Below are 16,163 nucleotides of genomic sequence, written 5' to 3'. Positions count from 1 at the left end.
CAGCCCTGCCATATTAGAGAAATAATTTAAAGCTCACTGAAAGTTTATCATTATCAAACTATAATCTGTTTGCTTACCGTCTGGAGGCGGGCTGTCCATTGACATGACTTCCTGCTGTTGTGTGATTGGTGGGGGCTTCTTTCTGAGGGAGGCCCGCCCCTCTGAACTGCGCTGCATTTCAGCCAGTTGCTTTACCGCTATCATCAGTTTCTTCTGGTGGCCTGAAACATCACAAAATTAGAATTTATGTTCTTGTTAAATTAGGATGATTAAAGACAATTATTCTTAATGTATTTTTATATTACAATAACTAATATTACACCACATGTACTGTAGATCTTTCCTCAAATTAGAACATAAACATAGGTAGCAAATATAAAACAACATATTGTAAAAGGTTGTTATTTATCACATCAACAAATCACCTTGCTAGTTGTTCAAATGGAATGTTAAATGCAGTAGAAAACACTACAAAAATTGAATCCATGTTAAAACAAAAAGAAAAAACGTTTTTGATTGATTAAATTAAAACTTAAATGTTCTTCTATTTGTCTTTAACTTGTTCATTTTTCAGCTCTTTAATTTTCTTGTTTTTGTTTTTGTTTTTTACTCATTTGCTGTATCTATTCACTATTTTCCCTGCATAACATTTTCCTTTTCACAATCACCAAATGAGAGCCATGTGGTTAGCTAGCTAAACAGACAGCACCACCAGCACTGGTTTCTAAACACACTGAGCACCAGCTAAACTCTTATCATAAAACTAAAACATAAACAGTCATTGCACATAATGTTAATCAGTCACATATTATACTAGCCTATATACTGCTATAGTATAACGGCGTCAATGTTAAACAGTAGCTAAAACAAGCTAATGCTAACACAATTACCTAGCAAACACTACTTATATATTTACAGACACCATACTTAGGCTATATCTTCATGTCATAGTATTTACAGTATATTCATGTGCAAGTCTACTGTCTAAGGACCACAATGAAAATGTTAGGTGCGGAAAACAAGGAATGTATAAATGATTAAATGTGTGCCACATCCAAAAAAGCTGGAAAATAGAAGAGCCCAAAAAATGGTTTTACTTTTTTTACCAACTAATCAGAAGTTAAAGGAAAAGTAGGTCATAGAGCTTAAAGCTACAGTATGTAACTTAAGGTATCGCTAGCATAGTGCTCCCTCTCCCCTGCTCTGCTATGCTCTTCTATGATCTGCTGATATTTGTCACTATGAAATTACAATAAATGAGAATGCAATAAAACTTAGTGATCAAACAGAAATAAGTGAAAATCTCTGTTTGGTTAGACAGGTCAGTCCCTGCTCAAAACCTTTTAGAAGCTAATATCTCTGCACTACTGTCAGTGCTTTTCAATGAGTCTGGGTCACAGGAGGCTTCCACAGGACCTCTCCACATTAAGACACGTTTTGGACAAAAATATTTGAAAAAGTTACATACTTTAGCTTTAATTTTTTTTTTTTTACATTGAATTCAAATTCTCTATCTCAGAGTACAGTAAATCATATATTTTTGATATGTATGATAACCTTTGATTTCATTTTGTCAGTTTAACAGCTCCATATATAACATGTCTGCTCTACACTAGGATTATTTTGAATACGTTCATCTGTTAATGTGTTAAAGCATAGCTGCTCATGAAGGTAACACACATGGAAAGGCTTGCCACAGAACACAGTAACAGTAGGGTTGGCATTAGAGCCCAGCATGCCTGTGGGTGCATCCCAAGTCTCTTATGCATCCACATTTACCACACTTGTGGCTTGTATGGTTTACCTTTTAATGTTAGATCAACCACAGACCTGACAACTTTTAAATCATTGTTTAAAACATATTTATTCACTTCGGCTTTTAATACATAGCATAGTCTGATGCTTCCTTCTTTTAACTGTTGATTCTGTGTAATTTTTGTTTTTATGTTCCTATGTTGTTTTATTCCTGTATTGATATTATTTATTTTAGTTCTTACCTTGCCCTTCTAAAGTACTTTGGTCAACCAGACGTTGTTTTTAAAGTGCTATATAAATAAATTTTGATTTGATTTGATTTGACTTCTTAGTCAGAATGGTGCTCCCCGGGTCACAAGTAATTGAAAACCCCAAACCTAAACTACGACTTTCTTTACTGTCACAAAGGGTGCATCCCAAGTCTCTTATGCATCCACATTTACCACACTTGTGGCTTGTATGGTTTACCTCTTAATGTTAGATCAACTACAGACCTGACAACTTTTAAATCATTGTTTAAAACATATTTATTCACTTCGGCTTTTAATACATAGCATAGTCTGATGCTTCCTTCTTTTAACTGTTGATTCTGTGTAATTTTTGTTTTTATGTTCCTATGTTGTTTTATTCCATGGTGCTGAATCTAGATCCCAGCCACTGACACCTGCATAATCTAGTGTTTCCAAGGGGTTACTCTCAAAGCAGTTTTTATTTCTAATGTAATAATATATATATATATATCTGTATGACTTACCCAGTTTAGTGATGCCTATTTCCTGCAGGTCCTCCCAAGTGATGTCAGTGATGAAGTCGATGTTCTCATAACCGTTCTGCACTAACACCTGGTGGTACTGGCTTAGACCAATGGCAGACAGCCACTCTCCTAGACTGGCCTATAGGACCAGAAACATGGGTACACATCAGGCTAACTGACACTAACCCTATTATCCCGCCTCTGAAAACAAGGCAGCCAGCTAACATATCTGGCATTTTTAATGAACCAATACAGAGATAGACATAAAGAGAAATATGACCAGGCAAACATCTAACTACTCACTGAAGCATTGTGTGTGTATGTGCTGAGTTGTACTCACAGGTTTCTGCTCCGGCAGCCATTCTGTGACACTTAGCTTGTTAATCTCTGATGTCATCTTCTTTCTGTGACCTGGTTTAGTTATTCCAATAGCTGTCAGATCCTACACACACACAAACATGCAAACACACGCATAAGGCATGTGGCACAGTATGTGCAGGCCTTTCTTCCACAAAGTGCATTAAAATCTCTTCTGCACTTAAGCAATCTCACAGATTCACACACCACAGAAAAAAACCCACTACACAAAGAAATGAGACAGCGTGACATTCCATGAAAGCTTCTACCGAAATGTAAATGTCACAAAATCATAAGAAAAGCAAGGATAGGAAAAGTCGATGTCTGCTGTGAAAAAGAAGCAATGGATCCGCTTGATTCTCCATAACATCACTTCAGTTCAACCCCTGCTTTGTTTTCCATATTTCATCATAAATAAACAAGTTCTTACTTACATTCAAACTGTGCGAATTAAAAATGATACAGTGCAGATTTATTTGGAACTTCAATTAATGATCAAACAGTGCATCATCACGTCACTGTCTGTTAAATAGAGGACACACAAGAACACACTTTTACAGATATACAGAACATTCACAACAAACTTACACAACTGCATAACTTGTAAATTATATCAAATGTGATGCTGACAGTAACAGGGCCAAGGATTTATGACATAAATCTGATAACAAAACCCTTTTATGTCAGCTCCAGAGAATGCTCTTCAGCATGCACAGCTATGACTGCAGTATATGTGCAAATAATTGATATATGCTATTAATTATTTGTATGTAGGTGGACGTGGTAGAGAGCATCAGCCTAACAGACAGCAGCAGCATCAAAGGTAAGGAGAGGATCAGGAGGCTGTTTGTGTGTGCGTGTATGTGTCTACGAAAAGTCCAGTGAGTTTCATTAATGAATATATTGTATTTATCTGCACTGGTCAACCTGGCAGCTAAAATGTCAGTATGTAGAAATAATGCCAAATACAGTAAGTAAACTGCAAGCATAAAGTCAGTGACACTATGCAGCACCAGAAGGATGATAGAGATAAAAGAACTGTACTGGTGAGCTCTGCTTCATCTAAACCGAGTACCCGCTATTTTTACCACTTCATGTAGGTGGACAATGTTTAAACCAGAGTTTGTTTGTTTTTTTACCTTATTAGATACGTTTTTGGCTTTAGTAAGTCAGACTGAGTTCTCTATAGTATGAAATATTTTTAAACTGTGACTGGTGCCTTTTGAACATATGATGCGGTTAAAATGATGTTTGAGAGTTAAACAAGTATGAATGGGCTGATGTAGCATAACAACGTGAATTTATATTTACTCTAAATATTTACCTAAAAAGGTTACTTCAGTCATTCAGCATGTTTCTGTACATCACAAGAAAAACTTTTTTTTTAAATGGCCAACATTTTTCATTTGATCCTTCCTGCCTAGTAAATGTCCACATCCTTCAAATTCCATACCCCAAGTTCGTCACACAGACTACTGTTTGAAAAAAACCTGATGACCTCATCCATGCCACAGTATAATGTTTTCACAGATAAATAAATAGTAATCTTCTTGATAAGAAAATTAGTTGGGTTCTCCTTTAAGACAGTGACTGAAAAATCTGACTGATGTGGTGTCTCTTATGATTTCAAGATGAGAGTTTCTTTTCATTAATCACACTGGTGGTGGGTTTTCCTTCCTTTGTTGTCCTTCTTTCATGTGGCACCGTGGTGCCCTGGTTAGCTCTGTCACTTCATAGCAAGATGGTTCCAGACTCAAACTTCACCGCTGGCCAGGGGCTGTTCTGTGTGGAGTCTGTGTGTTTATCCTGTGCCTGTGTGGATCTCCTCCAGGTCCACTGGCTTCCTCTCACAGTCCAAAGACATGCAGCTTAGGTTGACTGCCAACTCTAAATTGTATGAATGTGAGTGGTTGTCTGTGTATATGTATCAGCCCTGTAATAGATTGGTGACATGTCCAGGGTGTACCCCGCTCTCTCGCTCAGTGTTGGCTGGGATAGGCTCTAGCCCCGATCTTGACTTTCTACATCTATCCGCATCAGTGGATGTAGATAGAGGCTCCACTTTCTCATCAACTTCTTTCTGATGTTTCATTCTGGACATATAGAATACCTATTATACATGAACACTAGCTCTGTAGTTTGAACCCACTCAGTCTCTCAATTATTTAGCATTTACTTTATTCACATGTACATTACTAGCTCCGTACATACCAGTGCAGTGGTGACATTCAAAGGGCACCAGAAATCAGAGAGAAACACAGGTCAAAGGTGAGAAGTGAAAGGTTCAACTAGGGCAGGTTTGGCAGAAGGCAGGGAAAGGATGGCTGAGATCACTTTTGTTGATTTACTTGTGCTCATTAAGAGTTTTTTTAAAGGACGTGTTATACATGCATCTCGACAACATCAAGGACAGCACAAATCAAAGTGTGCAGACTTGTTTCCATTGTGGTCCTTGGAGGTGCCTGTGACCTCTCAGTTCAGGGGGTCAGGGTTCAGTTGCCTTACCTCCGGGGTCATTCGGCTTATGGTGGGCAAGTCATACCCAGCGCCCAGGAAGTTTGGAGCGTAGACCTGGAGCTGAAAGTCGCTCAGCCATTGGACAACGGCCTCTGAGCTCTACGGGAGAGAAGACAGGGGGTATGCTGTCACTGGCTCCATGTCTGCCAGCCACTTTTCCTTAGCAGGGCCAAGTAGGGTCAAACAGGGGTGAAGTAAGTATAGCAAGGGATTGTTTTCCTTTTCAGCCAGTATAACCTGTTTTAAGTATATCTTTACTACAGTAAATTCAAAAAGACAAATTCTTATAGACTTTTGGATGATTATAATGGCTCAGTGGTACTATAACCCTGCTGTCTACTGATAACATTAATGAATTACTCCCAGTTAGCCCTGCTTGACCTTGTAGTGAAAAACAGGCTAAGGTTAGGAAGGAGAAGGACCCTGTCTACAGTGTCTGGTGTGCTTCAGCAAGAGCTGCAAAGTGGGTTTATCTGCAGGTGAAACATTACGGCTGGGAGGTAAAGGCAAAACAGAATGTATGCAGTTTCTTTTACACTCTGTGTTTGAAAGAGAAAGGCCAGTAAACACTGTAGTGCAGTGGTGACCACTAGTTGCTAATTCCACTGTGACTGTGACTCAGTATCAAAGACTGAGCTGTGTTAAATTAAGCTGGTTGAACCTAAATCCACAGTGGTCTCTGTGTGTGTTTTGTACATGAGCGTTAAACGGTTTTGCTGCTTTGTGGGTTCCCACCTTCAGTGCCATTTTATTAGCTTTTTATTAAACTGTATTTCTATTGTTTACTTTCCTCTATATGACTAGTTAGTAGCCTACACAGAGTGTGATATTAGAATCCAAACTGCACAGTTGGCAGCTATGGGGACAAGCTGGGAACACAACACTGACAAATCATAGTCTTTTAAGTTGATATGGCTGTTAGCAAACAGTTGCTAATTTACCAGCAGTTATGGAATGACATTATCATTAATTTGGAGAAGTAGTGCAGTCAACCTGGCAAGTCCAATATTAAGTTCCCTTTTAGCTCTGTATTTGGTCTCAGCCACCTTCTCTAAATGCTCCACTATGTTCACCAACAAGTCGCTAACTCTGTCTTGTTGACATGATTTAAAGCTCCATAAAGCTGTGGGAACGTTGACTTTAGGAAGGACTTTGCTTTGATGACACCAGAGAATAGAGCTGCGGGACTGGGTGTAATTGTTAAACTACTGGTTGACTACTTCCCACACACTATGCTTCTCTACTGAACTCCCACATTCCTCCTGTCTCCTTTTGTCTTTGACCATTCTATATCTCTCTACCTCATTTTCCAGAGACCTTCCTCCTCCTGCACACTGTCTCTCGGAGCTGATTGATGTTACTTCCCCTCTTTCTTCCTCATTGCCCTGCCGATGGAACTATTAGGATGCCGAGTGCTGAGGAATCAGGACTGTAGCTAACAGATGGCCATAAGAACATGGCTTGCATGACAACACACTCACATACACAAGACAAGCAATGCACACACAACCACCATGACCACCTGCTATTTAAATATGCTCATTGGTTTATCAGGCTTGAAATAATTATACAAAGAAACATGAACTTCAACATGGGCCCACACACATGCACACACAGGCTCTACAGTAAATGACAGCTTACTGTACATGGTGTAAGCTTCGATTTCACACTTCTTGTGCCGAGCTGCTCCACCCACACCATGCATACAGCTCAGCACCTGCCAGCTCACACACACACACACACACACACACACACACACAGACAAACTGATATCTTAAAGAGAGTTATGCTTGCCTGAGGTGCATCTACCAACAATCAGTACAGGAACATTTATCTCAGCAAAATAAAAAAAACTGCAATGGAAGAAGCTGCAACTAAAAAGAATGAACATCGATGGAGAGCAGAAACCAGACAAAATAAAGGACAGAATTTTCTCTCTTTCGCACACACACTAACACACAAAATTCTTTGTTCATAGACTCATACAGGATCAAACTCCAGATCTCCCACTCACACACTCACCGTGTCATGGCTGCATCCAAACACTCGCAGCACGGACGAGGCCAGTTGTGAGAGAAACCGCTGGGACATCTTGGTGTATGTTTGTGTGTATGTGTATGTCCACGTGTGTGTACAAGTCTGTGTCTGAGGAGCTATATCCTCATCATGCCGCAGTTAGATGCTGATAGTAGTGACTGTGTATGACTTGTGTGTTTGTGCAAGACGGAATCTGTGGGAATCTGGGACTGTCCTACCTTCCCCTCGCCTGGCCCCTCCCCCTTCCTGGTTGCCGTGGTGTCGTAGGGTGGCGCTTCATGGAGCGGACAGCCTGACTGGCTAGATGTCCGAGAGGAGCTGGTGGATCCTGCCAGGAGAAATATCATTGGCCAGTGTCAAGCTGTCACCCTATCACTGTGAACATACATTCATCAACAGATGAGTTTACTCATCTCCCTCACTGACCTCTATCCTCCTCCACCAGCTGAATTCTGGTCAGTCTCCTTTATTGCTTTGATAAACACCCAATCAAATTTTTGCTTTCCAAGACATAACAAACCTTCTTAGCCAATCATACCCTTCTGCATTTCCTCCTACATTCCCTGCCTTGGCCATCTGTCTGTTAAACCAGCCAAGATCTGTATGTGCGAATAAGTGTGTATGTGTGATATGATGGCATTTTTTAAAAGACCAGTGGATTATCATTGGTGGTTTTCTAATCCAGCTCTCTTGCTCGCTGGTTTTCACTGTTTTCTCTTTATTTACAACAAATGTTCGCCCTCCCTCATTCTCACCAGTTTCAGAACACTTACAGTTTCTGTGAATCCATGCCTGAAATACTAAACTCATTATAGTATAACTGAGTAAAAGAAGGATCGCCCTCCTGGCTCACCTGCAGATTGATCTACAGACTTGGACTGCTCCAGCAGATGCTCCTTAGCTTTGGCAGACTGGGACAAGACGGTGGCTAGAAGCTGCAGATACATACACACATACATAATAACAGTGTAGCAACTTACATTTTGTTGTATTAAAGCATCATTAATAGATTTTTTGACAACTCGTGGACAGCAGAGATAGCTGTAAACAGATGTGAGAACTAGTGAAGTTCAAACACTTAAGTAGATTTTTCAGGTATCTGTACTCTACTTGAGTATTTATTTTCCTGAGAATGTTTTACTTTTGCTCCTGACATTTATTTTTGCTTTCTACTCCTTATATTTTCAAATCAGGCTAGTAAATTTTAGGTTTTTATACATTTGAGGGAATTATGTTTCTTCTTTACAAGCTCTCTGCTTTGTTTACAGTCTAATAGCCCTTCGTGCTTTCACAAATATCTCACGCATGTGCACTTAAGCCTTGCTACTTCAGACGCTGTAAAAAGTTTTGGTCATTGGAAGGTTTTACACCAACATTTTTAACAAATATACTGGTCTGGTGTTTCGAAATAAGGAAATATCACCCAGTGCAGTGGTGTGTTTCACTAATGTGTTTTTAATTGTTTCTGAACAACAGTGGCGGTCTAAGGCACAGATGAATAAGGTAATCCAGGTTGAGACTGACAAACATTAACTGAGAGTAGAGACAATTCATTGTTGGTTTTAGTCTCTGTATGGGGACTGTTTAAAAGACTATAGATAATGACCAGCCTTATCCTTTAAGGCTTAATTATACCTGAAATGTGTTTTCATTAGTTAATGCTAATTACCTTTGGTATATGTTTTATTTTATTTGAAGTTAGAATGCTTTAATAATCTTGGTAATATATTTATATGATGCAAGACTCAGTTAGGTTTGCACAGAAACACTGGTAGAAATGTTCTTCGAAGAGTTACTTTTACTCAAGTAAAGAGTTTTAACCAGTACTTCCATGTTTACCAGTATTTATTTTTAAACAGATATCTGTATAAATGTATGAACTTTTGCTACCTCTGGCTGTAAATACACAAACATTGTATAAAATTAATATATTAGCAAAAAATGAGTGACATGCACATCCAATCAGCCACGTAGCACTATGTCTAATATTCACTCTTCTTTGGCTCTAATTTTTGTTTCCACCAGCTCCTTAGTAAGATATCTGGCACCATAGCTGCTAACTAGTTGCTAATTTTGTCTATGTGGCATATGGTGGTGAGCAGGTAGTGCCCAGTAGGTTGATCAGAGTTTTATCAGCGAAAACAACTGGTTGGTGCTGCCGGAAACAGGGCTGATAAGAGCAGTGAAAGTGAATCAAAACAGTAAATCAATTGAGGAGTGATCAACATGTTTCCTTCTTTGTTTATTTCTTGTTGTGATAAATCCATTAAACTGTTTATCTGCTACATGCTGACATTTAGTGTAGTAGTGCAAGTAGAGAACAATCATAAAGTAAGCCAAAAGTCCAAGTATTGTGAGTTATACAGTAATATCAATCTAAAGTTTGCTAACAGTATTGGTTAGTGCAGTGTAAGTATAGTAGTGGCACAATCCAAGTGTTGTAAGTTAAGTGAGAATGTGTTTTATTGCTAATGAGTTTAGCCTCTTTTATTAGAGGAGTGTTATGCCTCCTTTTAAATATCACAAGGTCTCGCTTGCTTGTTTTACTGTAAATCATAATATAGTCAACCCTGCCTCTTAGAAATGACATATTGTGATGGCAGTGTAATCTCTGGCTAACTTATCTTCAGACATCTTTTTCCATTAGAGCACCGTGATATCTTGAAGGTTCCTTCAGTGGAAAAAAGTTGGGTAACTCTTTTACCTTTTAATTCAGAAATATAAAAAAAAAAGCTGTCCTATAACCCTCTTCATCTCACATAAGACTGATCTTTGCAATAAAATCTCTCTTGAAACAAAAGATGTGATGTGTGCTGACTTTTGCTACATTAATCTCATTTAAACCTCGGTTCTGATGCTTCCAGTACGACCACTGCAGTGAAAATCTGTCTAAAGCTGCTGCGAATTAACTGAGTGAAACGCAGAGAAGACATATGCTGCCAGTCAGTAAAGAGGACCACCTGGGTCTACTGTTGCTGCATGGATATTAAAAGATATCTCACCTGTGTTTATAAGTAAATAACCATCTTGTCACACATACAGTACAGTGTTTGTTATCTAAATGCGTGCTACACTGTACAGATGGGTAACAGAAAAACCAACCAAACCAAACCAACCAAAACTGTTGCTTTTTTGTACCGATTCTCCAAGTCTATGAAATTCATGGGAGAAACAGTATTGTTACACAAAAGACTTGGTGGTGGAGATTATTGTGTAACTCTTGTTCTATGATGTCCCTTAAGTGTCCAACCAGTTTAACCATTGTGATTCTGCATATTTTGAACATCATTTTCATACTCATTTCACTACCCAGTAATTCCTCATATTCTGTATATGTTAGGGTTTAGGAAAATCAGGATTTGTTATGTTGTTAGATTTGATTCTGCAGGTCATAGCTTGCTAATAAATACATTGTTCCTTCCAGTAAACTTTGTAGGAAATTGTTATTCTTAGAATATTTCCTAGAAATAAATATATCATTTGAAACTGATTATACTTCAAATAGGAATTTCCTTGAAGGAACTGTGCTGATATTTGTTCATTATCCATTATCTGTATTTATAAGCTGTAGCGATACACATAATGTATTTGTGTGTGTTTGAGTGTGTGTGTGTGTGTGCTACCTTCACCCCTTCAGCCTGAGCATGGAGGATGTGTGCGGCACTACCGGCGCTCTGACCGCTGCCTGATGACCTCACACTTGTCACACTACCTGAACTACCCCCGCTGCTCCGATCTCCACCTGCAACACACGCACATGCACCCCCACACACACACACACAAAATACACAAACATACATTCACATGCATCCGCCCAAAAAGTATGTATAGATATTGTGCATACAAATGCACACATACAACAAACAGATGGATGCACACAGTCACACACACACACACGCGCAGACACACGTTGAGTGGTTTAGCTGATTTCCAAAGCAATGCACAGTAGTAACAGGTGTGACTCTCCTTTGAAATGCACTGGGCAGCATGTGGTTAGATGGACAGGACAGACAGGACAAACAGACAACTGAGTGACTGAGTATATGAGACAATGTTCGCTTTCACAAAACACATACACACTATATTTCTTCTCATTCGTCCTCTCTCTCCTTTCTTTCTTAGGTTTAAAAAGGTCTCCATACATCCAGGTGGAAAGACACACACACACACACACACACACACACACACACACACAGACTGTAGACCGATGCAGATGGCTGCAGTCCTAAACATAAGGTCACTGAATTCAGCTAGCTTTAGATGGAGAGAGAGGCAGGACATGGGAGACTATCAGTAGCAGGCCAAAAAGTATCTGAAAGCCTTCAAACATCATTTTTGAGCTCAAAGAAATGGACATATGGATTCTGTTCTTGCAGTCATTTGCAAACCATAGACACTTGCAAGCCAGTGCCAGGCAGAAAGTCTTTATATAGTGGATGTCAGATACTGTTTGAGCCCTGGTCAGAGTTTAAGGACTTAAGAGTTGAGGGCTCAGCGCAGCGCGGCTTAATTACCTGCCACGGGCTTGCGCAGTACCCAGATCTCTTCGTTGGAGCCTCCATGGGGCCCGGTGGATGGTGTGGGAGAGCTGTGAGGACTTGCCTCTGAGCCACGACAACCTTCAACACAGAACACCACTGTTAGCTGCTAACGACCCTAAACTGGCCTAGGAAGCACTGCTATTCTTATGCTATGAAAAATTTGCCTTTACCAGCAATATGTTTGCCACTTGGGCTAGAGGAAAAGCTATGGTGTACAACACTGACATATTAACACATTATCGCCTTATAAGTTGACATGTTAAATATCCTGGCATAGAGAAAACCAGAAAAATAAGCTAAAAATGACTAGAACTGACGATAACGGCAAAGTCACGTGATAATTCTCTGTGGGTTCAACAATATTAGTGACCCCTGCCATATTACATATGCAGTAGCCATTTGAGCCATTGTTCTTATTAAATATGGTTTTAATTAATTTGATCTGCAACTTTGATGTTATAAAAAATGACAATTTAGCTATAAATGTTTACTACTATTGAAATTAATTTTACATCACATTTACACTATTTAGAATTAGTCAGTAGTTACTGTACATGAATCTGATATGATGTTACAGTAGTATTATGCTTCTAAAAGGCTTACTGTATATCGGCATCTATACTCATCAGAAATATATTTCAGTACTGCAACTTGCAGGGTAATCCATCACAAGTACATGGCTCACCTACCAGACTTCACTAACAAACGACAGTGAGGTTTACATTCGTAAATTACAGGGGCCTCCAATTAGATATCTGTTAAAAATAAACTAAAACTACTGGAAATTGTTTAGACTGAAGTTGAAAAACATAATTTTGATGGCTCTGACTTATCTAATCTAAAAAAAATTGTCCGGTGCTCCCAACTTGAAATTTTTAGAAGGTGAAATGTAAAGTGGGGTTAATAATATTGATTCTAATTTCATCCATGAAAAAGACAAGAATTAGCGAAGGGCCAGTAGGACAGCAGGTTGATAAAGTAAATGGTCGTTTTAAAGGATTTATATATTTCACATTCACTTACACACCGCACTTTCATTCTCATACACACACACAGAAAAAACAGCATATATATATATATGAAAACATTTATATACCCAGAGTACATAAATAAATTCATAACATGAATATTTGTGTATATACACATATATGCCATAATGTACATACACATACATATATAATACATCCATTAATGTGTGATTATATATGTAAGCTTTGTCAGAATGGGGCTGCTGTAGTGCATTTGGAGAGCATCATAAACCATTATAACCAGCTTAATAAGGGTTTATAAATGGTTTATATGTGTGATCAACAGTGCTCTAGTAAAACACACACATTAAAAAGTTCCTTTTCCTTTCATGTGTCACAGCTCCTTCTTGTGGCCATTTTGCTTCCCTCCAAGTGACCTCAGATGAACGGCTGATCAGATAGATTCAGTCTGAGCAGCTCAAATTGTTTGGAATGCATTTTATTTTCCTTAACTTGGGCGCTACATTCTCATTTTGGCTTGACTATTTGACAGGAAATTTGTCTAAAGGGATTTATTCTCCTGGAGGAAACAAACTGGTGTCCAGTGAAGGTTCCCATTTGCAAAGTAGAAAGGTTACAGTTCACAGTCAGGAAACGCCTTACCTGCAAAATGCTATGGGTGACATTTTCTGATGAGGCATTTGAGTGTCTTATATAACACTTGACATTTTACACGTATAAGCTGCAAATCTTTGCATTAATACATAATGTCAGCATATACATCTAATATCTTGTAATAAAGAATGCCTGTACAAAAAATAAATATAATTGAGAATTAATTTGCATTATTACAGAAGCAGTAAGTTTTTTAGCTAGGCAGAAAATATCACCCATTAATGTCACAAAAACTTGGCTTAAAAGGAACGTCTCCGAATAAACCTCCGACAAAGAGCCTTTCAGAAATGTTATATTTTTACTCATCAACTCCCCTGAATCTCATTGGTGGCTGTTTCAAATTAAGCATATTTGGCACATTCATAACACCTATTCACCTCTCCAAAATGTGGTATAGATATTCAGTTTTAGTATCAATTAAGTATCCCACCCTTCAGCATCACCACACACACTTGCTCTGTCACACACACACACACACAAACAGACAGGGTAAACAATAAGTGCAAAGTAGGTAAAAGTGGTGTTTAAAATGGCTAGACCTGACAATAACACACCGGACAAGGACAGAACAGAAAACACACAGTGTGGTCCGGAGAAATATGATAACTGGGTGTGTGTGAGTGTAAGAAACTAACAGGGTTGTCCGAGGGTGTGGGATTGTGGTGATATACAGGTTTTTTTGAACAAATGCGAAAGGAAGGGAAAAAGGAACTGAAAAAACTAAGAACCAAGACATTTAACTGAAGCACAAAGCAACTCAGGTCTGTGGTAAAATAGTGACTCTTCCTTCCCATCTATTCTTCCTCACTTGCAAAGAAATTGCAAAGTGTAAGATTACTTTATGGGATGGATCCAAACCACGTTAAACTCTCTGTATCACCCTCAAACCAGACGTCTACAGTAGCATTACTTTATCAATAGCTTAGATGTTTTTAGCTGTTTCACCCACTGTATCCAGACCTGCATGAGAAAGGCAGGACTTTGCATTGTTTACATACAGGCATGTCCTATTACAGAGCACACAATAAAACCAAATATAAATAATGCGCTTTAGATGTTTTTGTGGCTGACATTGGCCATAGACTTAATATAAAAGCTGATTTACTGAGGTTTATGATTGAAGCCCATAAATTAAGCAACTGGCACGATTTAGGGTAAAAAATGCTGGGCCTTAAATTACAAATAGCAATGCTGAATTACATCCATACTAATATAATACATAATTACAATCACTCTTGTAAATACAATGAATGTTTGTTGCTGAAAAAATGTAGACCATAAATAATATCAACAATGGGATTTGATTTTATAAAATTTTTAAGGATTATAACTTTAATGCACCATTTACACTATTGTAAGTGCAACCAACAAGCATTACAGACAACTGCAGTCCAATCTGAGGGGAACTACACAATTTAAGATGCAGTGATCTGTATTGTATAACAGGTGTAACTTAGCTATTTAAAAAATAGGCACAGGATTTTTCTTATATCTTACATCTTATATTGATGTGCCTATATGTATTGGGAGAATATGTCTGTAGCCACTGTAACCTTTCCTACTCTCCACACAACCCTAAATCTTTTCACCCAGAATGCAACAGCACTGTAAAAACCGAGGGGCAAAATACAGTACACCACCCTTTTACTGTGCAAAAATACACTCCAAAGGTCATCTGAGGCTCAAATGAAGCCTCACTTCTCCCGATAAGCTAATCTGAGTCAGTATCTTTCAGCTTTATAGTACAGTCTATTTAAAGTTACAGTATGTAACTTAAGGTATCACTAGCATGAAACTCCAAATCCACCCACTCTGCTCAACCCAGCGCTCCCTCTTCCTGCTAAACTGTGCTCTATTACGATCTACCATGCTCTGACCAGCTCTTCACATATTTGTCATTATGGAATTAAAATAAATGAGAATGCAACAAAACTTATTGATCAAGCTGAAATAATTGCAAATTGCTGACTGGTTAGAGAGATCATTCCCATTCTAAACCCTTTAGAAACTAATGTCTCTGCACTGCTGCCAGTGCTGTTCAATGAGTACGGGTCACAGGAGGCTTCAACAACACCAGGAACCAGCTTTTTACTCATACTGTATTAGGGATTTTAATACAAAGATTTATTTGCTGTTATGTTTTGTAGACATACTGTACCTTGTGTAACTGCATGTATCAAACCATTTAAGTGCAACGATAAATATTCTTCTGTAATGTTTTATCTTGTTTCATCTTTCATTGCAAATGTGTGTAGAGTGAACTACAACAATGATACCAAGAACTGCAAGTGGCCTTAACAAATGAGGTGCCTATCTAAAAGCTGACTCTGGCTCTCAGTAATGGAGATGACAACAGCAACAACAGAAAAAGTTATACAGTATGAGCAACACATAAAATTACATAAATAATGATCCATAATAAAAAAACTTTAATGGATGCCTTCTAACAATAAAAACACCAATTAGAATCTTACATGACCAATCAGAAATAGAACAGTTGTACTGGCAGATATACCAAGAGGAAAGCATCCCTTGAAGTTTTAATAATAATAATAATAA

At 38.4% G+C, this 16,163-nt stretch overlaps 1 protein-coding gene across 6 annotated transcripts in view; it reads right to left on the bottom strand.

The window, feature by feature from the left end:
- caskin1 (CASK interacting protein 1) overlaps positions 1-16,163 on the bottom strand; it is a 100,249-nt gene that overhangs the window by 9,235 nt on the left and 74,851 nt on the right. For 3 of the 6 annotated variants that reach the window (XM_020613248.1, XM_020613249.1, XM_020613252.1), the window contains 8 exons: positions 11,935-12,039; positions 11,044-11,162; positions 8,274-8,355; positions 7,639-7,748; positions 5,372-5,482; positions 2,850-2,951; positions 2,510-2,648; positions 78-221 (listed from right to left, as the gene is read on the bottom strand). In XM_020613248.1, coding sequence (XP_020468904.1) covers positions 78-221; positions 2,510-2,648; positions 2,850-2,951; positions 5,372-5,482; positions 7,639-7,748; positions 8,274-8,355; positions 11,044-11,162; positions 11,935-12,039 — 912 coding nt within the window. The remainder of the gene's footprint in view (positions 1-77; positions 222-2,509; positions 2,649-2,849; positions 2,952-5,371; positions 5,483-7,638; positions 7,749-8,273; positions 8,356-11,043; positions 11,163-11,934; positions 12,040-16,163) is intronic. The other 3 variants (XM_020613250.1, XM_020613254.1, XM_020613251.1) reach the window with 2 other exon arrangements.

This window comes from Monopterus albus, unplaced genomic scaffold, assembly GCF_001952655.1.
Source record: "Monopterus albus unplaced genomic scaffold, M_albus_1.0 scaffold131.1, whole genome shotgun sequence".
Classification (NCBI taxonomy): domain Eukaryota; kingdom Metazoa; phylum Chordata; class Actinopteri; order Synbranchiformes; family Synbranchidae; genus Monopterus; species Monopterus albus.
Note: the sequence above shows the minus strand (reverse complement) of the source record. Positions and strands in the feature narration are given on the sequence as shown.